The 23,758-nt window shown below is 31.7% G+C and overlaps 2 protein-coding genes across 3 annotated transcripts in view; both read left to right on the top strand.

Moving 5' to 3' along the window:
* The first annotated feature begins 204 nt into the window (after positions 1–204).
* LOC146530150 (TBC domain-containing protein kinase-like protein) lies at positions 205–13,643 on the top strand. The gene is made up of 13 exons (XM_085200450.1): positions 205–532; positions 619–871; positions 1,068–1,284; positions 3,077–3,339; positions 3,514–3,757; positions 3,848–4,009; positions 4,462–4,639; positions 5,014–5,220; positions 5,632–5,819; positions 7,675–7,758; positions 10,968–11,092; positions 11,841–12,012; positions 12,333–13,643. The coding sequence occupies exons 1-13, from the start codon at positions 343–345 to the stop codon at positions 12,453–12,455; spliced, it is 2,406 nt and encodes an 801-aa protein (XP_085056576.1). The 5' UTR covers positions 205–342; the 3' UTR covers positions 12,456–13,643.
* Positions 13,644–15,365: 1,722 nt separating this feature from the next.
* Positions 15,366–23,758, top strand: part of CrebA (Cyclic-AMP response element binding protein A) — a 90,294-nt gene continuing 81,901 nt past the window's right edge. For both annotated transcript variants that reach the window (XM_085200475.1, XM_085200474.1), the window contains exon 1: positions 15,366–15,698. In XM_085200475.1, coding sequence (XP_085056601.1) covers positions 15,636–15,698 — 63 coding nt within the window. In that variant the 5' untranslated portion in view covers positions 15,366–15,635. The remainder of the gene's footprint in view (positions 15,699–23,758) is intronic.

Here is a 23,758-nt window from a genome sequence, read left to right as displayed (position 1 = left end):
AGCGTTAAGCAAAATATTTTTGTATTTACGGCAAATATATGAATAAAACATTTTTTTCTTATACATCATTTAACACAACAATTGTATGATTTGTATCTATTTTTAGTTTAAAATTTAAATATAATACTAATACTATTCTTACAAAAATTATTATAGCTAAACATTAAACAAACACTGCCCCCTACTCCGTCAATGTCAAATTACATGAATAATAGACACCAAATAGACATTATAACATCTTTTGTATTTGGCAGAAAATTATAAACAAAGCCATTTTAAGTTTAAATTAAGTAATACATAATCTATTGATATACGTGTTATTGATATCGAAATATAACAAAAATGTGTGACAACAGTTGTAAATTTGCGGCATGCACATATTTTGCTAAAAATCATCCGGGAGAGATGTGCGGAAGTAATGGTCTTCCTTTAACACCTAGTTCAATAACTATATTAGGAAGGTCCCAACGACTATTAACAATAGAACATTCTAATTTGTCTACATATCTTGACATAATACGAGGAAAACATGGTAATATTTAGATCAATTTTTGATTGATATAATTTTTTTATTCTTTTTCTAAAAGTTCTTTCATTTAAAAATTTAAAACTTTACAGAAAGAATTATAGTTGTAGCCGAAGTAATAGGAAGGTCACTCTCTGAGTATACTTCTAAGTTTTCTACAGAGGAAATCATAAACATTGCTCTCCAAGTATCAAACTCAATGAAGTACTTACATGAACAAGGCATAACTCATAGGACATTATCAGATGATAATATATTATTAGATTGTTATGGACAAGTCAAATTATTTAACTATGGCATGTACTATATGACAAATTCTGGAAATGAAGTGCCTTTTCCACTTGGGTAAGTCTTTATTAGTACCACTTTTGGTAACAAGACAGTATATTATTAAATGCAACATGCAATGTCCCGAAAATTTGGTAGTGTGTGGGAAACAGTCTCAGCATATTCCTTCTGCCAATCCCTGCTTTGTATTGGATATCAAGTCAATCTAAAATTGTTTATATTTTAACTTCAAAACCTAATAAACCAATTTCAGTTTACCCCGTTACTTAAGTCCTGAAACAATATTAAATGGAGGTGGTCCATCAGCAGATGTTTGGACTTTTGGGATTATACTTTTAGAGCTTTGCATTGGCAAGCTTTGGAACAACTTAAAGCCTGGTCCAACTCTTAGGAGAATATTAACTTTAGTACATGCTAGTAACCCACCTGAAAGAATTGCTCGAGAACATAATTATGATGAAGAATACAAGGTACATAATTATTTTAAATATATCTAAAGTGTTATTCAATATTAAAGATAGAAAAAAACATATTTTTTCAAAAATAAAGCTTTCAAAATTTGAATGTAGCTAGACTGACACTCACATCTCTTTTAAATAGTCCCAAATGTATACATTCTTATTCAGATACATTGAAATTTTTATATACTTATAAGTTGTTATATCTGCATCTCTGCCTATCTTGCACACAGCAGGATAGGCAGAGGAAACCTAGTGTTGTTGTGACACTCTGTTTGTGACACTTTCCTCCAAATTCTGGAAGCATTGCATGTTGAGTGGCAGAACTCAATGCCATGCTTTGTCTTGACAGTAGAGCAAAGAAATTAATAAATAAAATAAAAATAAATATTTCATTTCCTTGAGTGGTGATTGAGCCCACAACCAGTCATATTTACAGTCACACTTTGTGGTCCTGCGCTACAAATGACTTCAAAAAAAAAGTATAAAAAAATTTTTAAGTTAAACGGTTTTATATTGCAGATAAATGTACTAAAAGCTAAAAAATAATTTCATAGAAATTATGATTACTAAAATTTAATCGTGGGGCACGTCCAATATCTACAATTGAAAGACATAGCGTGAGACTTCACCCACCTAGTGGTAAGTAGCAAGTGTCCCCACGATTTTATTTTAGTAATCATAATTTCTATGAAATTATTTTTTAGCTTTTAGTACATTTATCTGCAATATAAAACTGTTTAACTTAAAAAATTTTTTATACTTTTTTATTTTTAAGTTTTTAGTTTTTATTTCTCATGCCATTCAATTCGTTGAAATGAGGCTCGATGTCTCATTATTGCAAGGTTAATGGAGAATGTTACGAACGACCCCCCCAGAGGTCCAATAGAGGGACAAGGCTATGTACAACAAGATGTGCCTGAATCTTGAGGGGAAAACGCTAACGACATATCATTTTTATCCACCTAGTGCCATACAGTTCTCGGCGCGCTTTTACCTTTTACCTTGGGTGGTACCCCTAGCGACGTATCATTTTTAGGCACCCTATAGCCACACAGTCCTCGACAGGATACCAGATCTTGACTTAGGTGGGAGATTCATATTGTAATTGTGTATAGTATACTGTATTATACTTACCAAGCCCTTTATTTTGATACCCATATTGATGGGATTGAAAACTACATTATCCGCCATTTTGTAGCAGTGGCCATCTTTGATTTTGATTTTGTATAGTGCACTGAATTCTACTTGACAAGCCCTTTCATTTGATACCCATATTGATGGGATCGAAAAAACTAACTTGTCCGCCATCTTGTAGTGGCGGCCATCTTGGATTTTGATTTTGTATAGTCCACTGAATTCTGCTTGACAAGCCCTTTCATTTGATACCCGTATTGATAGGATTGAAAAAAACTAACTTGTCCGCCATCTTATAGTGGCGGCCATCTTGGATTTTGATTTTGTATAGTCCACTGAATTCTACTTGACAAGCCCTTTCATTTGATATCCATATTGATGGGATTGAAAAAAACTAAGTTGTCCGCCATCTTGTAGCGGCGGCCATCTTGGATTCACAATAATATTGAATATGGATAATTGTATTGTCACCAGAATCAAAGGCGTATACCAAATTTCAGATCAATCGGTTAACGAGAAGAGGGTTAAATTTCAATTACTAAATTTGACCCAAACAAACAAACGGGGTGAGCTAAATAAAACCGTTTAAAAAATAAAGTATAGTTAATTTATAAAAAAATAAAAAATGTTTAGTTGTATAATAAATTATATTTACATATTATTTCAGAACATACCAACAGAAATTAAAAACATAATAGAAAAATGTCTCAAAATATACCCAAATGAAAGAGCCACATTTCATGAACTTCATGAGATATTGAAGAAAATTAATAGTAAAAAATTAGAAGATACTAAGCCACCAAAAGGCCTAATGGGATGTAAATTACAGTATCTGTATTATTTGTGGCAACTTGCCGGAGGTGACATACAGGCTGAGCTAAAAAAGAATGGCCTTATTAAAAATAGCCCACCTATACTATCAATGCCAATGTAAGTATGTAATTTTATAATATGTAACTAAATAAATAATAAGATTTTTTAAAGCCCATATAAAGTGTACAGTATTAAGAAAATTGTATTTCTGAGACTAAAACTATTGAACATAAATATAAAGTCTGACAATTTGCAAGGTATTTTATTAACAAAATAAAAATATTGTTTCAGAGCAATATTGCTAGATGGCGGTACTATAGGGGGTAAAAGTGGTGCTCTTTTTGACCGTCGAATAGCAAAATACAGCTTAGATCTATTAAAGAATCGTCTAAGTCACATTCCACCACAAGATTTCTATCCTCTTATGCATGAGAGAAGAAAAGATTATGATACTGTAGCGTTACCTAAGATAATCAGGGAAAGAGATACAGAATACCAGTTTTATAGATTACTTTGGTTTCAAAGGTTATTACATGTAAGTGACTGTAACTGCTTATTTCCATTTTCTATGGATATAAATCCGCTGGTATAAACAATTATTAAAAATAATTAAATTCTTTCATAGGGATATCCATACACAACTCAATATATAAGATCAGAAGCAGAAATAGACATTCCGCCATTAGTCCGCGGTGATGTATGGGCGGCGCTGCTGGGAGTGGTTGGTGACATAGAGGAACAGTATGAGAGGATTGATAAGGAGACCCCCACGCCTACTGATAGACAGGTGTGCTTCTGTGCCCTAGTCTAAGTTTAGCCTTCATGTATAGCTTATGAACTGCGGCGATGTATAAGCAGCCTTACTGTTACTATGTTATGAGCGATACATTTATAGAAATTCTGACGAATATGATCCGCCCAGAAGTTAGGTGCAGACAGTAAAGTGAAGTATGTACGTCTAAAAGCATACCTTTAGCCTCAGTTAAAAGTTACCATACTATTTTGGTTTTTTCTGTCACTCAATGTGCAATATTTCTTGAATTAATGTCAGCAGTGTAACTAGGTGAGGGCTTAGAGACCGAGAGAAGTAAAAGAAGATATAAGGCTGCCATTTTGTATTAGTATATAAATTTGATGTCTTCCTTCGTTCTAGGTATTTGCAGATAGAGATATTTGACTATACGCAGAAAAATGGACTAAAAAAACTGTAATTTTTACTATTATAAATATTTATTGCAGATCGACGTCGACATCCCACGTTGTCATCAATATTGTTGGTTACTGTGTGGGGCAGAAGGACACAAGACTTTAAAGCGTTTGTTAAAAGCATGGCTTTTAACCAACCCACAATATGTGTATTGGCAAGGACTTGACTCGCTGACTGCGCCTTTCTTATATTTGAATTTCTGTAATGAAGGTATTTATGATTATATTTAAGTTTTCGTGATAATAAAAAAAATATGATGAATGAGACATTTATTAGTAGAAATCTATTGATCTCACGCAGAAATATTTTACCTATGGTCAAATAATCAGATAATGAAATTAGAATAAAAGGGCGAGAGTTAAACCCACAACTATCGCCGTAACAATCTCAGCCACTATGCCAAAAAAGGCTTTGTCTGCTTAAACTTATTATATTATATCAAATTATACTAACTGTTTACTGTAAAGTTTCACAAACTTTCACATTTGTAATATGAATAACGTTATTAGTGATATACACAGTACATACAGTTACATCAGTAATATTAGTAATATACTTATTCTATTATTTTATTTCTACCCTAGCTCGAGCCTTCGCATGTCTATCAGCATTTGTGCCAAGATTTCTACACAAATTCTTCCTAAAAGATAACAGTGCAGTGATAAAGGAATATTTGGCAAAATTCTGGCAAATGTCGGCCTTCCATGAGCCAGAGTTGGCAACCCATTTGCATGATATCAATTTTGTACCAGAGTTGTTTGCCATCCCATGGTTTTTGACTATGTTTTCACGTGAGTTAATACATTTTATTTTAATAATTATATGAATTGTTTATATTTGTTTAAAATGTGTTTTTATTGTTGATTTGTACACTCTAAGCCAAATTTATGAAATTGATGAACAACTAACCTCTAGTTGTTGCGCAAGAGCATGAGTGTGTAAACACAACTGATTGTGGGGTCGATCGCCACTAGGAAAAAAATATTAATATTTTCATTTAATCCCTCTGATATCGAAGAAAAACGCGGCGTTTAGTTCCGCCACTCAACACGCAATGGGGAACAGCGTGTTTTAACACTAGATTCCCTCTATTCTGCTTTGTGCGGGATATAACGTGAAGCTAAAAAAAATATTGAGAATAATATATGTTTATGTTTGCTTTCTTCTATTGCTGTATGTTTCTATTGACTTTTTTGTTTTAGACGTATTCCCTCTCCACAAAATCGTTCATCTGTGGGACGCGTTGCTCGTGGAAGGGCCATCACTGCCATTGTTCATGGGTGTGGGTATTCTAAGACAGTTACGAAATACATTGTTAGATTCAGGATTTAATGAATGCATACTTTTGTTCTCCGATTTACCAGAAATCGATATTGGGGAGTGTGTTAAGGTATGTACATATTTATTGTTGAGTAAGGCGATTATTCAATAAATCGTTTTTTTTGGTAACATTTTTTTAAGCAAATTTCTTTATCCAATGCATATAATCTCTAATCTGTCTAATTTTATTTTATTCTTTTTTCTTTTCATCGATTGCCATGAATTTTTTAAATCATTAGAAACAATATAAACTTTTTAAGATCAACGGCACAAAGGCGTGACTGTAACGCGGTTGTGGGTTCGATCCCCATATATATTTACGTTCATATTTCCATTTCTTCGCTCTGGTGTCGAGGCAAAGCGGGGCATTGAGTTCTACCACCCAACACGCAAAACCTCCAGAATTCGGAAGAAAGCGGGAAACGGAGTGTCTTAACACTAGGTTCCCTTTGCTTACACTGCTGTGTGCGGGATACAGCGAATATAAATTTTAACACAATTAACATAACGTTACATAAAGCCAAATTATAATATCACCTACTAAAATTCACATTCACAACAAGAGTACCGCCATATTTAATAGTAAGGTCAATGATCCAAATGGTACGTTTTTAATTGCTATAGACAATAACTTTAGGTCCAAGTTAATAATTATGTAGAGCCTTAGAAATTTAGTAGAATAAGATGTATTTGATTCCCTAATATCCATGTGACTATATATTTTGAGTTATTTTTTTATTACGGTGGCCATTTCTTTCAATTGGATGTAAATTAAAATCTTATTCGGAATCGTTACATTATTTTAAGTATACGGATAGACGAGTGTTTATTTCAAAAAGTGTTTATTCAAAGAATTATGGGAGGAGCGAGAAGTTTTATAATTTATTGTCAAAATTAAAAAATTAAATTAAAATTAAATTTTATTCTGGCCGCCAGTATAGAATGCCTCTCTACTATTATGTTACTGACTTCGGACAATAATACCTGGATTCTAGTCTTTTTCATTCTGATCGTTAGAAATAAATAATGACCATAAGGTCCGATTCTATCAGCAACTGTTATAGACCGAGAGCTGGTGGTACGTATTATAATTAACTTTTTTCTTAAATTTTATTTTCGCAAAGCTACCACCCGTTTATTATAATTTTTATACATCCTTCGGTTAAACATGATAGTCTCAGAAACAACTTAAGAATCGGAGTAGTTTATAGTATTTTCTTTTTTGGCTTTTCGGTATACCTATACTGCAGATAACAAGGTAACCAAAGAGACGCTACGGTTCTCCACTATCCACCTAATTATGACGAGACGAGGCGAGACGATTTCCTCAAGTGTGCAACGAACTCATAAAAAATTAAGTGTAAATAATAAATATAAAGCTAGAAATCATACGATCGCTTCTCGTATAGCCAACAAGCTCTTAGACTATTATGCTCGTTGCGGATAAGATCGACCGGATTTTATGCGAGAAAGTACAACCACGGCCATTAATTAAAATATAAAATGAAATTGGTAATGAAAATATATAAAACGAATATATATTTATTCAAAAAGTTAACATAAAAAATTATTTCAACGTTAAATAACTTCTTTATTTGTTACACAATTATTTATAGGTATGCTTCATCTTATATTAATTGTATCTATTATTTTTGCAATACTTGTTAGTAGTTTTTAATGTTTTACTTAAGTGGTCTTTTTACGGAATTGGCTCGTATGTGGCGTCTCAAATTTTATTTAGAGTTTGTAATTTATCAAAAATATAAAAAAATATTTGAGAAATCATCTTTTATCTGAATCTGAACTCTACTAATATTTATTTATACTTAAATCATCGATACTGTTATACATTTAATAAATCATCATTTAAATCTTTTCATTGGATTGGAATTTTATTGGATTAATTTTTTTGATGTTTTCTATAGGAATCAATAGAGATGTGTCGCAGCTCACCAAAGAGCATCAGCTACCGGAGGTTCACTAATGAACCGGAAATAAAGGATCCTATGGTAAGTTTGTTCAGCTCTTTATATTAATATATTAAAAACAATTGATTAAGGTTCCGCACTTCTTAAGGAAAAAAGGAACCCTTATAAGATCACTTTGTTATCGAGGTGGTACAAGCATGTGACTGTAATGCGATGGTTGTGGGTTCGATCAATTCTTGCAGGAATGATTTACGCCCTGGTACCAAGGCAAAAACCCGGCGTTGAATTCCGCCACTCAACACGCAATGCTTCGATAAATTCGGCGAAAAGTACGTACGTTATACTAAACAAAAAAATCAGCTTCACGGTGTATCCCGCACACAGCAGGGGAGGCAGAGGGAACCTACTGTTAAGACACTCCGTTTTCCACGTTATACGAACAATCAGACCAATCCGATAGCTCAATCATCCTCCCATGGCGCTACCTCTGAAATGACCCCACTTTCAAGTTAGTAAGTACCTACGCATAATGTCTAAGCTACATATTATACTAATAGTCCTCAAAATGTCAGTTTTGCTAAAATGACGTAGGTTTGCGGTTCCTGGGATCTTAGGCTATTTTTAATATTTGTCTTAGTCAAATATAAATATTAAAGTTTAACTGGCTAAATCACTTATAATTACTTTTCCAAGTATAGTTTTATATTATTGGTACTTGATAGACCATAGAGATTCAAACCAAATTTTTGTCCTAAAAAAAAAAAAAGAATATCTTATAATCTGTTTACATTATGAAATAGCAAAGGAATAAAAATTCTTAGAACCTACGAAGGTTTTGTTGTTTACATAAACACAAGTGAGCATGTGATTGGACTAAATATACACTTTAGTCTTCTTAGTGAACACGTGACTTCTTGATGTAGGTCGTATTATAGTAGATTTTGCTTTGGTATGGTTGTATTTACTGATGGTCTCATTCTCTTATTTAAAAATCTATGTTATCCAATCCTTGTCTTTCCTTACAAACATGTTTTAGTAGTTCAAGCATTAAGGTACCGTCTGTTTTTTTTTTCAAACTATTATGTTATTTCAATTGTAAAACAACCTTACTTTACTATTTGTATTTCTACACTTTTTAGCGGTTGTAAAATAATTTTATTTTGACAAAGGTTGTGGCGTAGGGGCACAAGTGTGTGACTATAAACGTGACTGGTCCTGGACTTGGTCCCACTCGAGGAAACGAAATATTTAATATTTTCATTTCTTCACTCTGGTCTAGAGGCAAAGAACAGCGTCGAATTCCACCAGCTAATATGCAATGCTTCCCAATTTCGGCGGTAAACGGGCAACGGAGTGTCTCAACACTGGTTCCCTCTGGCTACACTGCTGTGTGCTGGATACAATGTGAAGTTGATTTTGATTTAAAAATAATTCTAGTTAAATATTTGTAACTTTATTCTATAGTTCAGGAAATCATACTCAGGAAACTTCATTTCAAATTAACTTCCTTGATGGCTCTTTATGAAGGTGCTTTGCTTTAGAGAATACAACTTTACACCACGTCTAACTAGATCCATTTGGTATTCGTTGTAATCAAATCTGTTGTCTCCGTCTCAACAGGTAGTATCAATCATAAGTAACGATATGTAATGATTTCAATTTTAACTTTTCGGATTTTTTCCTTTATTTGTATTTTAAGTTCTGATTTCGTGCCAAATTTCATAATTATTAGTCCATGTGAAGTAACTATAGCTTTTGAATACACTGTGAATTTCATACAAAATTCAGCAAAATCGTTGCATAAATACTCGTATCTTTTAATTGCATTGATTATAAAGCTTGATCCGAGATAGACGTACACGTAAAATCTAATACTACATACTAATAAAAAATAGTTATATAAAATATAATAACGCGATACAATCATATTATAACATCGAATATTTCTCAACGAGTCACAAGGAAGATATTATTAAAACATTACAAAAGTCATCTAGCAAAAGTTCAAGCACTCTGTTGGTCAATGAACCAAATACCATCCGCAATTCGAGAGGACCGTCTAGCGCATTCATTCTTGTAAACAAATGAGAGGCGTGACTGTTTTTTGTATTGTTTGCTCAATAAAGTATGTCTCGCTGATCTTTTATTTGATCTTTTTCAGCAGTTCTTGCCTCGTATTGTGATAGTGATTAGAAAAAACTAATATTATGCTTCTTATTCTGCGAAATGATGGAAAGTAGCTCCAAGTAACAGTTCTAGCAGACATTGTGTTGTCCATGCATATTTTTTTTACAAATAATTTTAAATATTTTATTAAACTCGTCGGACATAATCCTTGGCTTGTACAGGATGGATATACTTTACTAACTTACCTAGTTCTAATACTTACAGTCTACCCATTGGCGTTTCTTCAGATATTTTCTGGGGGAAGCATGACTTTAGCTTTGAACAGATATATTCTTGTAAACAAATGAGAGGCGTGACTGTTTTTTGTATCGTTTGCTCAATAAAGTATGTCTCGCTGATCTTTTATTTGATCTTTTTCAGCAGTTCTTGCCTCGTATTGTGATAGTGATTAGAAAAAACTAATATTATGCTTCTTATTCTGCGAAATGATGGAAAGTAGCTCCAAGTAACAGTTCTAGCAGACATTGTGTTGTCCATGCATATTTTTTTTACAAATAATTTTAAATATTTTATTAAACTCGTCGGACATAATCCTTGGCTTGTACAGGATGGATATACTTTACTAACTTACCTAGTTCTAATACTTACAGTCTACCCATTGGCGTTTCTTCAGATATTTTCTGGGGGAAGCATGACTTTAGCTTTGAACAGATATATTCTTGTAAACATTGTTTTTTGTTTTAATTTTCGGGGCAATTTTTTGTTAGTAAAATTTCTGGGCACCACACTTTTCTGGGGTGGGCACGGACAAACCGGCCCCCTTATTCCTACATAACGAAATATAGTTTCGCGCTTTCTTAAATGGAACATATAAAAGAAGTAGAGAGAGGGAGAACGCGTTTAAATATTTATTTTCATGATTTTACATTGTGAATATTGTTTTAAAATATTGTAAAATAAATATTAAGACGACGTATAGGTATAATATGTACAATGTACTTATATAGTAGATACATTAAGCCGGTCCGTTACAAATGTAGACCTATTCACGAGCTCCCATAGCAACAACACAAGTATATGGTGGATTTTGTACACGTCGTCGCCTTGAGATTTAAGTGACATGTAGCTTAATATATGAGTGCTTAAAATTCATTGTTTTTCAGGACGTTGTTGAGGTTGCCATGGAAGTCCTCTTAACCGAAATATGCCCCAGGATCAGCTTGTCAGATTTCTTCTCGCTGACATGTCAGGAAAAGGCGTGCGTTGTCGATATTAGATCTAATTTACTGTGAGTATTAATATTCTTATTTTCCTTTTGTGTACCAACAAATGTGAAATATTTTGTTATATTCAAATTGAAACAATTTCGAAGATATGCTATTAAGTAAGTTTTATAACTATTTATAATGAAATTTAGATAGCTTTCTTAGAAAATTTGTAATAGCTTTTATTATAACACTTGTAATGTAAATATTAATTCTTTAGAGCAATAGTACGGATTCATGTCAACTTCAATATAATAATACACAATATATTTAAATTATGAGGTTTCAAGCAAACAAATATACTGAATGTGCAACCATACAAAAAAAAATACTTTTACAATTGAAAGTTACAATGAAACTTTTCAATAGATCTTTGTTGACTTTTAAACTTAACCTTTCAGACTTTAAGTCAAGGATTTTCATTGAAACTAAGAAATGTTTGCATTGTACGAGTATATTCAAGATTTTTCGTGATATTTTAATAAATCCGTTTTACCTTGACAGCTGTGTACCTACATAAGTAATATCTTAATTAAAATATTCATATTACATATCACTTTTTGAGCATACTCTTTATTATTATTGGATATATTTTTTTAAATAGTCTACCCATAAATACATCGGCCGGACAAAAATAATATGAATACATTTAAATTACATGATTTTTTAAAATAAATCATCATATATGACAATTTTCTCATTATTTAACAAATAGAAGAGATTTTACAGTAAAAATAGAAATATTTTAATATATTTTTTGATCTTTTATAGATACGAAAAAAGTTGCATAGACGGTAGTATAAATATACCATATAGTGGAGTCCATCTCGGACAGCACGATCTTAAGTCTCTAGGAGCGCATCCTTACAAAACATTGAGTGAAGCGATTAAACTGAAGAAAACTATTGTAGTCGCGTCAGCTGAGGACGAAACTGCTCAATTGGTGAGTGCTAGTGGTATTTTTTTGTGGTTATTTATTGTTCAGTATTAACAGAAATTTCTGAATAAAATGCATGAATTATTTCGAAAACATATCTATATATTTAATATTTTCCAGATTCAATAAGTTAATAATAAATATATTGTATTACATTTACTAAATATTAATTCTGAACTCTCACTAGTTCAAATATTTATATGTTAATCATCATTGGTTATGATTATGCATAATATACAGTATTTATAATGATATATCTATATAAAAATTTTGCTTATTTTTATATAAATCCAAAAATAATCTAATAATTTCCATGTTGCCCATAGTTCAGCGATTATTTGGTTAAGTGTGGAACGCCGCGGGTCTGCATACTGCACGGCGGCGTGTCGGCGCTGCACTCGCACGTGCCTTCGCTGTTCACTGTGCCCAAGAGGAATGGACATAAATAGTTTTATTAAATTTAAGATAAATAATAGCGTGGAAGATTTTATTTGTAAGACATTTCTGATTATATGGAATATTTAATAAACTAATTTCACATTATTATTATTATTATTTTCTGATTATTTTTACTTGCTGTAACGTTGAAGAAGTCTACGTATTTTCTCTATCCAGATCTGATGGCATTATGAAAATTGTCAAAAAAAATTAAATGCAATGAAAAAAAGAAATGAACATAATATTAATAATCATAACATTAAATTAACACAACTCACTAGTGATCTCGTATTAACTAATTAATTATTAAATTATCTTTTTCTTTAATTATATTATTTTGTCGTATTTAGAAGATTCATGTTTAATTAGAAATCGTTAATGAATTATAAATTTTATGGAATGCTTACATCTGTCTTTCTATCGGACAGCGGAGTCTTAGCAACAGGGTCTCGTTTCACCCTTTGGCACGGAACCCTAAAAAAATAAAAAATAGACTGAAAAGACTAAAAAAAGTATGTAAGTCTAATAATTTGGATCTTTCAATATATTTTTTTATTACATAAATATGCAATACATGTAAAATTACAATATCAGCAATAATAGAAATAATGTCACAAGTTAGCAATTTCAACAAAATAATATTAAGAGTGGGTTGAATTTACTAGTGGTCAGCATTTTATATAGATATTTTGTGCTTAAAACAAATGACTGATCGTAAACAGAATAATTAGGTTCCTATTTTTTTATTTTAAACTTAATAATTATTGTTTTTGTTGACGTTGCTCTAGGTACAAGATGTTGTAAGACAGTCTAAAAAGCAATGTAGATCGTTTTTGGCCAAATAAGTGACGTTACACACACAAATATAAAGCCCAGCTTAGACCTCGCAGACTGTCCATTGATCTATTGGCCCGGTACCCCAGAAGCGTGGGGTACAGGGTACAAAATGTGAAAAGATAAATAACTGTGTATAATGCCTTCATTTTAAATTAAATATTTTTATTTTTTGTTTCTTGCTAATATACCTAGATGAAAATATTTTTTCATATCTAAGTAGTCATTTATTTAATGTTCATCCATTATTCATTTGTTGAGATCTTTTAAAATAAGCGTTTGACGCTAATATTTTATCTTTAAGTTATACTTATATCTGCTATTTACCTTTGTATTCTTAAGTAATAAATACATTCCTATTAAAATTGTGTTTTTCATTTTTTATAAAAATCTATATACTATTTAAAAAATGTGGAGTAAATATTTGATAATTGTATTGTGTGTTAGTTGATATTTTTATTTATAAAGTAAACAACAATTAACGAAGGATCTAGCTAGAGCTTTCATTGTCAGCTGTTTTTATATGGACTTTACTTTGATTAATTAATCCTCAAACGAATTGTTTACAAGGCAGAGAGAGAGACTCGAGAAAGAAGTTTTGAAGGAAATAATAATAATAATTAAATAAAAATAATATGCCAAATTATATGCGGGAAGCTAAAAAAAAATGTACTCTGGTGGCGGGATTGACTGAATGATAAAGATATTACTGACATTTTAGGGAAATATGTTCAAATGAATAAAAAATATATACATCTCCTTATCGTATATAATATAACGCAAAAAGAATAATAGATTTAAATATCTGCGAAACTGAGCATCACTTTCGATCTGATCACCTTCATGCTTGAATTGTATAAACACGAAATATATATTTAGTACTTAAATATATATTTTAAATATCAAACGAGGCACAAGTAAAAACTAGTCTTAAATATATATGAGAATAATTAACTATATATTTTAATTAACTATATACCTGCTAGGTACGTATAACAGGTAAAATTGTTACCAAGTATAAAAAAAGTCTTGAAGCAAGTTTTGTATGCACGATTAATTGACAACCAGATCACACTCAATGCGGGTTACGCTTCCGTTGCGTTCCAATATTTTTATACATATTGATTGGGCTATTAATAATATATTTTTTATATTCACACTGTACCCCGCTCGTAGCGGGGTAGGCAGAGGGAACCTGGGAACTTAGCGTTAATATACTCCGTTCCCATTTAAAACGCTTTCGTTCTCCACTTTCTACAGCGGAGTTCAAAGCCGCGCCTCGCATCGTTATCAGAGCGAGGAACGGAACCCATAACTTGTCGCGCTTACAGTCACACACTTGTGCCAAAAATATTATCCTTAAAATCTAAAAATATTATCCTTTTCGTTAACCTACGTTTATAAAGAAAACGACACTAATATAAAAATAGAAAGTATTTGATATATTGAAAGAAAATATTATTTTGACGCATTATCTAGTTTAATATTTGTTTTTTGAATATCATAGAAAAAATATATGTACTTTCATAATTAATAATCCTAATTTGTTGAGTACTTAATTTCATGGTGTCGGTTTTTTATAACGGTGTGCGCGCGCATCGTAAAAGTTTACTCTCATAATTTTTCAGCAATTATAATATTTTTTCTAGATTTGCGTATTAATAATAAAAGATTACTAATTACACTTAAATAATATTTTTAAATGATATTAAATTTTAAATAAATTTGATTTTAGGCAGATATCTACTTAGTTGTAAACAAATAATTTTAAAATACATAGCACATATTAAACTTGCATACATATGTACAACACCATTTTGTAAATTGCTTAATCTTCTCCTAATTATTGTAATTTTCCTATTAATTATCCCAAAAAAAAAATATACCCGCATATTATACAATAAATAATTACTTAAATCAAACGCACAACCCCTATGATAGGTATGATAGTCAAGTACACACTATACTACAGTGTACACCATGCTTTTACCCCCTATCACGTTATGAATGGCGGGCGGCGTGGGCGGTGCGGGGAGGGGGGTGCAGGGGGAGGCGGTCAACGCCGCCTCGCATTCGTCCTGTGCATTCGTCGGCCGAACTCCGCCGCGAGAACATGTTATAGAGATATCTTACCCATCCACAAACATTGTACCAACCCGCGTGTGAAAATAATACACACCTGAAACAAATGGGCTATAGTGAATTAAATTGTGATTGTGTCTTTCCCGCTGGACTCAAATTATAGTGCGTTATTAGCACTTACCGCCAAAGGACTATACTGGTGACAGTTTGCTGTGTTTTGTGCGAGAGAGTTTCTCGAGTGATAGTCGGAGGCCGTAGAGATACCCGGCCCCGACATGGAGAGTTACTACGACATCTCCAACGACTTGAAGGATGTCTGGGACGCGGACATCGACCCGGTAAGTACTCGTACAAATACTCAAATCATATATAAAAGCCAATTTAGAGATTTGTACGCGCCTAAATTAGTAATATTAAGTGATAGTACGGATTATTCTAAAGGTCATATCCGCTGATAACAACAACATTTGATATTATTTTTCATTATCCATATGTATGCGATAACTGTATGATGCTACGCTACTTAATTAAAAGTACGAACTGCCTGCAAACATTGCTTATACATTTTTATGTAAAAATAGTTGTTTTTCTTATTTCACTACAGCGAAGTCGGGTCGCACGGCTAATAATAAATAATTGCAGCTTCAACCGACCTTGTTTTGTAATCAAGGTACCTGCATCGCTAAAGAAAATCGGCGTACAACTCACGATTCCAGTACCGCAAATTGCATTCCCGCATTTTAGACAAATAGATTTACAAATTACCATTTACTTGTTATCATTTGATATTTAGAATTAACCATAAAAAGATAATGGATAGAAGTTAAAAGTACCAAGCAATGTTTTACGATAAAACCGTTATTCGAAACGCGATAAAGCCGGCTTCGTAAACTTGAAAACTTTCTGTAACTGTAGCTTAAGGTTTTTACACAGATTCAACTAACTTTTACTTCATTTCCTTTCCAAGTGATAATATAATATTTCAATGAATAAAAATGCTATTGAAATTAATTACAAACATATTTATATATACTATATTTCTGTATATTATATGTTTTTTTTTTATATAAAAAGTAGGTTATAGGTTATAATTAACATTTTTTATTAATAGAAATCAAAAGGGGGCGGCAACATCATAGTGCTGGTATCGTGTTAAAATGCAAACAATCGACAAATTCTATTCTATAATTTATTAAATTATTCTCAATGTAAAATCGAAAAATATCTTAACCTAAATCACCTCTATTAAATGTCTTTATTAACATCGCATTGATTATCGTTTAATCATATTAATATATTATTTTTTAACGGCATGCATATCAAAATTGGCAAGGCCAGTATAATAAATAGCTGTAAAATATATCATTGAAATGCGTAGAGGTTAAAAAGACAAAAAACGAGTCTAGTAAGAAAATTCTACTAAGTATTCCTCATTCCATCATTATTATTATTTCTTGATGCAAAATACAAATAGATATATTGTTTTTTTCTTGTTATTTACAATAATTATCTGAAAATGCCGATTATAATAAATGAAAGTTAAACTTAATATTATCATGGGAAGACCGACAACAAAAAAATCCTATTAAAGGGTCCCATTCTCGCGATGGGTGCGGAACCATAAAAACAACCCAATTGGACAGGTTGTTGTGAACATGTGACGGCACCTGTTGAGTCCCAGTGACGTCACGGACGATAATGGACGGTAATCCGACGGAATTGGGGAGTCGCGCCGTGCAGAATAAATTGTTCAACGTTGAACGATCGTTACATATGTATGGGTTATAGCGTACATTTCTTATGGAAGTACGGTACATCGTACACTGTGGAGCGTCGACCTGGTGCGTTGAACTAAGAGGCCCGGTAGTTTTTATTAACAATATTATCATGCGAGAGGAGCTTGGAATTGTTAACAATATCATTATATATTAACATATATCTAAATAAAACAATTTGTATGTAAATGTTTGTAAAATAACCTTACATGTGCTATATGTACTTACATAAATACCTATTCTTCTTCATTTTGACAGATTAATTGTCCGAGCACATATATTTTTTTAATATTTTCTTATTAATTATTATACCTGAATAGATTTTATTCATGTTACTTAGCTGTCTGTATATATTCTGATATTTCTATAAAGTTTATCGCCTAGCCTTATAAATAATTAATTTTGCGGTGATTTTTGATTTTTGTCGGCATTGAGCGAAGCAGCGCTTAATTGCCAAAGAGATAGCGTTGCTGATTTCCTAGTAATTGGTAGCTTTTTCGTTTTCTTAATGTATTTCGTCAGTATGTTGGTTTTGCATATTTTTTTAAACGTCGTCATGCGTAGTGGGTAACGAACCCTATTACAGTTCCTTAGCCTTTATGATTATAGCAGTTAGTTATCGACGTGCATTCAATTTCATACTAACTAACTGTATTAAGTGGAATCCAGGGTGATTTGAAATAAAATAAAAATATAGAAATCTTAATGATAAATAATAAAAAAAATATTTAAAATTTATATTTAATTTATTATTCTATTAAGTAAAATAAAAAAATATATCTACATATAATTAAATCAGTTCAGTAACATTCTTCTTTTGAATTTCTATCACATTTACTATCAACTTTACTTGTATTCTTGTTTAACGTTGCATTTATTATAAGTATACCAATTAAATGCAATATCCCATAAAGGAGTCGATAAGAATGGGGTTTTAGCGAAAGTGTAGGCCCAACGATAACTGTAGAGGCAACCTAACGGCCGCATTGTGATTGTAATTGAATTACCTTTCCTTATACCGACAGACGCCGCGCGGTGATATAAAGAAAATACATTTCCTTTTGGAATGTGCAAGATATATGTTAGAAACATAAATAAACAATAAATATAATATGTAATGTTTGTACTTAATGTATAGATTTTACACACTAAATATTTTTTATTTTTCACATTTTAATAATTCTTGCTTTTGAAATCCACAATTCCACTTGCAATCTACGCGGTTTTCTTGACGCCTCCGCCTCTATTTTTCAGTGCAAGTCCCATAAAATCGGGAGCATCGCTGTTTGGGAGATTAGCCTGGACAAAAAGAACGGCAGACAGACAGCCAAAAAATATTACAAATTATTTATTTGTTTTTAGTATCGTGTAAATAAAACACAGTTATTTTGAAATGACAGAAATTTTATTTATATATATTCATTTAATCAATATGAAATTAACTTTGAAGCATTTTTCCATAATCTCGCAATTAGATACGTGTGAAGATTAAAAATAAAATATTTATTTTGCACCAAAATTATTTAATGTTAAGAAAAAGCAACGTAAAATTTAAAACGAGTCAACAAAATGTTGTATAACGGGTTTCACTGTAGTGAACGTTTAATATGTCAGGTGACACAAAAATATCAAATTCTATAGGTTTTTGTTTTAAGAAAATAGAGGCTGTCAATTTTGGGCAACGACATAATTTTTCGTTAATTTTAATCACTAATTAACTTAGGTACTTTGTAAAATTAATTTCTACTAATTTATTTGTTGTCTTTTGAATAATTAATTTAACTTAAATAATAATAAATTAGTTAATTACTTACTATATAAAACCAAAGTAACAAACATTTATTTTATTACCTCTTAAATTACAGCCTTTATATCAAACGACTGAACTGGATTCATCAATCAAAGGTAATGCCTCAAATAAACCAGTTAAATTATTTTTTGGGTTATTTTTATCCCAATTAAGCCCAGGATCGACCACGTGAAGGTTAAATCATCCTTCAGTACTTCAATATCGTTCGTCTTATTTGTGAAGTTTAAACAATGGTTATATTGCGTAAATACACCAGTTGCGTCACTCACGATGTACCTATCGGGCGTTCAAAAACATGCTGTTGACACAAGTGCACGAACTGATCGAACTGCGAATAATATTATAAAATGTATAGAAAAATGTAGTGTAGATACGTACTATAGATAAAGCTACATATTTGTTTCCCAGCTTATACATATATATTGTAGAATTTCTCAACTCTATTTTTTGTTTTACTTTTCTTTACTCAACACGCAATGGCTCTAGCATTCGGCAGAAAGTGGGGAACGGAGTGTATTAACACTAGGTTCCTTCTGCCTGTGTGCGGGATATAACGTGAAGCTGATTTTTTTTCATTTTTTGTTTTTTTTTCTCTTCTTATGGTGAGGCAATAAATGTCTAATGATTCCTTTATCCACTTACTGATATTTTGAGGAATATTGCAAGAGGGAAACGGGACTTACCGCCGTATTTTATCCAGCTAGTAACGTAAAGTGCAGTTTTAAGTTGTCCCAGAAAAAAATATAAAATGTTGTAAATTTTGCAGTCTTGCCATCGCTTTGCTAATCACCTTTGTTTAAATTAATTTAATATTAATTACTATTTTGCAACATTTGAATTAGAATAATACGTAGATAAAAATGAAAAAGTGTTATAGAATAGAACAACTGGTATTTAAAACGCATTTTAATCACTAATCTGACAGAATTAGAGCTAAATTTAACATTTGTCGAATTAACACAATCAGGGTTATCAGTAAGCAACTTTTATGTGGCCTTAAAATCATTTAACTCATTATAATAGTGACATAATGAGGCATTCGTGGCGCAGCGGCACAAGGGTGTGACGGTAATGCAACGGTTGTGGGTTCGATCCCCACTCGAGGAAGTGAAATATTTATTTACTTTTATATTTCCATTTCTTCGCTCTGGTGGTTTTTCACATATATATATGGTGGTTTTATACATTTCTTCCCACTTTCTGCCGAATTCTAGAGTAATTGTGTGTTGAGTGGCAGAACTCAACGCCGCATAAAAATATAAATGAATTAAATATGTAATAGTTCTTACAATAAAAATATTTTTGTGTTTTAGTGCGTATTTTAGGTAGTAAATGCTAGGTTATACCTTTTAACTTTACAACCTCATTTGAAATAAATAAATATAAAGCTCTCAATTTACCTCTACGTAATAAAAATTGTACGTAATTATACATTTTTATGCATTACGTAGAAGCATGCTTAAAATCCTTTCTCCTTGTCAATATATCGCCAACAGCGAAGCTATAAACCGGATTGAAGAAATACTTATTACGTTCGCTCTGATTCCGTTCCGTTATTATATGATTTTTTTTGGAAATCTGCTACTTGAAAAGAAATTTTAAATTTAAAAATATTTGGTCATTTTTAACCGACTTCTGTAAGAAAAGGAAGTTATCAATTTGACTGCATTTTTTTTTTATTATTACGATTAACTGCCTTCGTAGCCGGTGGTAGCTTTATGGTCGTTACGATCCAAAAAGTGCTTGTACTTAAGTCTATTTGAATAAAGAAAAAAAATAAAAAGAAAATAAACGAGAGCAAAGTAGGATAACATAGCTAGTATCCCCAAGTAATCGCGATACGGGCTAGCGGCACCAGTGCGTGCAACCCTGTGTTTCGTGTCGTGTGAAAGGCGGTACGTCGTTAGCATTCCTCTCGTCGACGGCAAGTTCATCTGAACACCTAGCTCTTATTACCACAGCACAAAAGCTATATTGTGTTTAATATGAATTGCTCATATCACAAATTTAGAGAGTAGCTGGAACAATTGTCATTCTTCATTAGCACCGTCTAGTGACACATTTTTCTTGTTGCGGCTAATGACGTTTGTCTTTTCTGGCAACCCTATTATTGAACTGAATCTATTGTCTTTATAACAGTAATGTATCGGTAATTTATATAGGTATTTGCTATTAGTAATCTTTTTTTTTTGTACTGAACTTGGAAGGCACTAATGGCGCAGGGACAAGTGTGTGACTGTAAACGCAGTAGGCTGTCGCTTCGATTCTCATTCGACGATAACAATTAGAAGTAAATTATTATTTTTATTTGTTCACTTCCATCACTCAACACGCAATTCCTCAGAATTCGGTGGAAAATGGCGAGTGATTGTCCTAACACTCAGTTCCCTCTGCTTACCCTGCTATGTGTGGGATACAACGTGAAGTAAGAAAGAAGTTGCCCTGAGAAATCAGCAGCTGTCAAAATCTTAGCATATCACAAACAGCTAACTATAAAATATGTTTTATTCAAATGTTATTTGTATGAGGAAGCCGTCGACTACGTAATAAATTGTAGCAAAATGGATATAAATAGCTTAGGCTTGCTTGGCTACTATTGATGCGTGAATCAAGAGAAGGGTACGAAGAAGTGAATCCTAATGAAGTTGAAATTAGCTTCTAAATTAAAACTTAACGGAGACTAACATCGCCGGTTATGGCACAGGGGCACAATTTTATATATGTAAATGCGACAGGTTGTGGGATCGATTGGCATTTGACTATTATATTTTAATGTATTCTGGCAAAAGCGTGACTTTGATTTCTGACATTCAAGTCACAATGCCTCCAGAATTAGGTGAAAAGTGGGAACCGGAGTGTCGTAACACTAAAGCACAAGCTAAAAATAATAAACTTTATTAAAACACTAAACTACACAGTGTATTACTCAACTTAAATTCGAAGAGGTATTTAGATGCGGCTGGTTTACTTGAATGTCATAAAGTAAACGTATTACCGATCAGTTTCGTAATTTTCTAATGATATTTAATAGGAATGCTATTTGTCCCACGATTTAATAACTAAGCCTGTATGTAATATGTAATGTCTTTTCCAATTAGGCAACTCATTAGATACCATTTCGACTAATATAACACTAATCGCTAAACTGACAGTAACATTCAATTTTATATAATTGAAAAATAGTTCATTTAAACTCTCCGTCTAACCGCAGACGTGGTCTTGCGAATTTGCCCAGCAAATTGAAATGATGGAACTGCTTTTCTAATCTAAACAATTTATTTAATGGCATAAACAATTATTTTGCAATTGTTTCAATACAAGTTGTACAACAAAATATCTTTGACAGAAATTTTCAAAACCTGTCGTGGCGCAGGGACTCACGCGTGTGACTGTAAACGATAGGTTGTGAGTTCGATTCCCTTTCGAGGAAATGAAATATTTAATATCTTAGCTCTGGTGTAGATAGAGACAACGCAGCGTTAAGTTCCGCCACTCAACACACAATGCCTCTAGAATTCGGCGGAAAGTGGATAGCGGAGCCTTTTAACACTAGGCACTAGGCTAAAACAAAATTTCAATGCAATTGTATTTTTGAAAATGTAACAACTAAAACCAAGTAAATATAACAAATAGCAAAAAGTTTTTTTATACAATTTTGTAGGACAATCACCGATTATGCCGTTGAACTAAAGAGTTTAATCTTATCTTCTTTTTTTTACGTAACTGTCATTGAGATGCGTTTTACACGACTTTAATATATCAAATAACCTATGATAAACTTAACCTGTACGTTGGATATTTTAAAAATGACTATAGTTATTTCTGGATTTTACAACCTTATTTAAAGTAAATTACACCATACTAAATTTTATTTAAAAATATGTTTAAGTTCTCTTTATAAATTAAACTAATAATAATTTTGCATTTTTAAAAACGGAAATTGTGATTGTATTAATTTGAATGGTATCGACAAACTTTCACAACCAATGACGCATCCGTTTGCCGCCAAAAATAACGATTTAGAGATAAAAAATCTATGCTGTGTACTTATTTATATTAAATTCCATTTAAAACTTGACCAATATTTAATTATATACATCAAGTAAATTTTATACTAAGAAAACATTATTGTCTATATCTTGTTTAAAACTTTCTTGTAAGATATCGCGTGTGTCTTTATCGTTTTTTAACAACTAAAACTACTTTATTTTGAAATTGATAACATATTTTAATATCGATATGTGTATTAAGTAAGTAATAGATTGCAAATTAATCGCAAATATATATTTCTTAATTAATGAATAAAAATCGAATGTTAATGTTAATGAAACCTAAGAAAGGAAAATGTTATTATTATTCTTGTTAACTATAAGCAATTAAAAAAATAGCAGGAATGACGTTTTATCATAACTTGATTTTTCTTACATAAATGAGAACTTTAAGAGCAAAATATTAAAGAAAAAATCGATTTATTTCAGAAAAGTTTCCGTGACTATCCATAAATATAAAAATGGTACTTAGTTATATGTAATATTACATTATCACTGGAATAAGTGGATTATTGGACCGAGAGCGAATAAAATTTTTCGCTTGAAATATTTCAATGAAACAGTTTTGTAGTGATGGCTTTATGTAAGATGCTTGCCCCACTATTTCCTCGCCTGGTGAAATCCATCAGGCTGGTTTGAAACTAAAGAACTTGGATAGAAATTCTGTCCTTAACTATATTCTGATTATTTTATGTAACTATGAGAAATGTTTGATTGCGTGCATAGTAAATTATGTTTAATAATGCAATAAAAAAACACAATTG

The sequence above is a fragment of the Heliconius melpomene genome, chromosome 17 (assembly GCF_056956725.1).
Source record: "Heliconius melpomene rosina isolate 202511_hmr_F chromosome 17, ASM5695672v1, whole genome shotgun sequence".
Taxonomy (NCBI): domain Eukaryota; kingdom Metazoa; phylum Arthropoda; class Insecta; order Lepidoptera; family Nymphalidae; genus Heliconius; species Heliconius melpomene.
Note: the sequence above shows the minus strand (reverse complement) of the source record. Positions and strands in the feature narration are given on the sequence as shown.

Bases quoted from the DNA above. Each gene is read 5' to 3' on its own strand.
- LOC146530150 (XM_085200450.1), top strand. From the start codon at position 343: ATGTGTGACAACAGTTGTAAATTTGCGGCATGCACATATTTTGCTAAA. The intron at 3,340-3,513 runs GTAAGTATGTAA...ATATTGTTTCAG, and splicing joins CCTATACTATCAATGCCAAT to AGCAATATTGCTAGATGGCG. The intron at 12,013-12,332 runs GTGAGTGCTAGT...TGTTGCCCATAG, and splicing joins AGGACGAAACTGCTCAATTG to TTCAGCGATTATTTGGTTAA.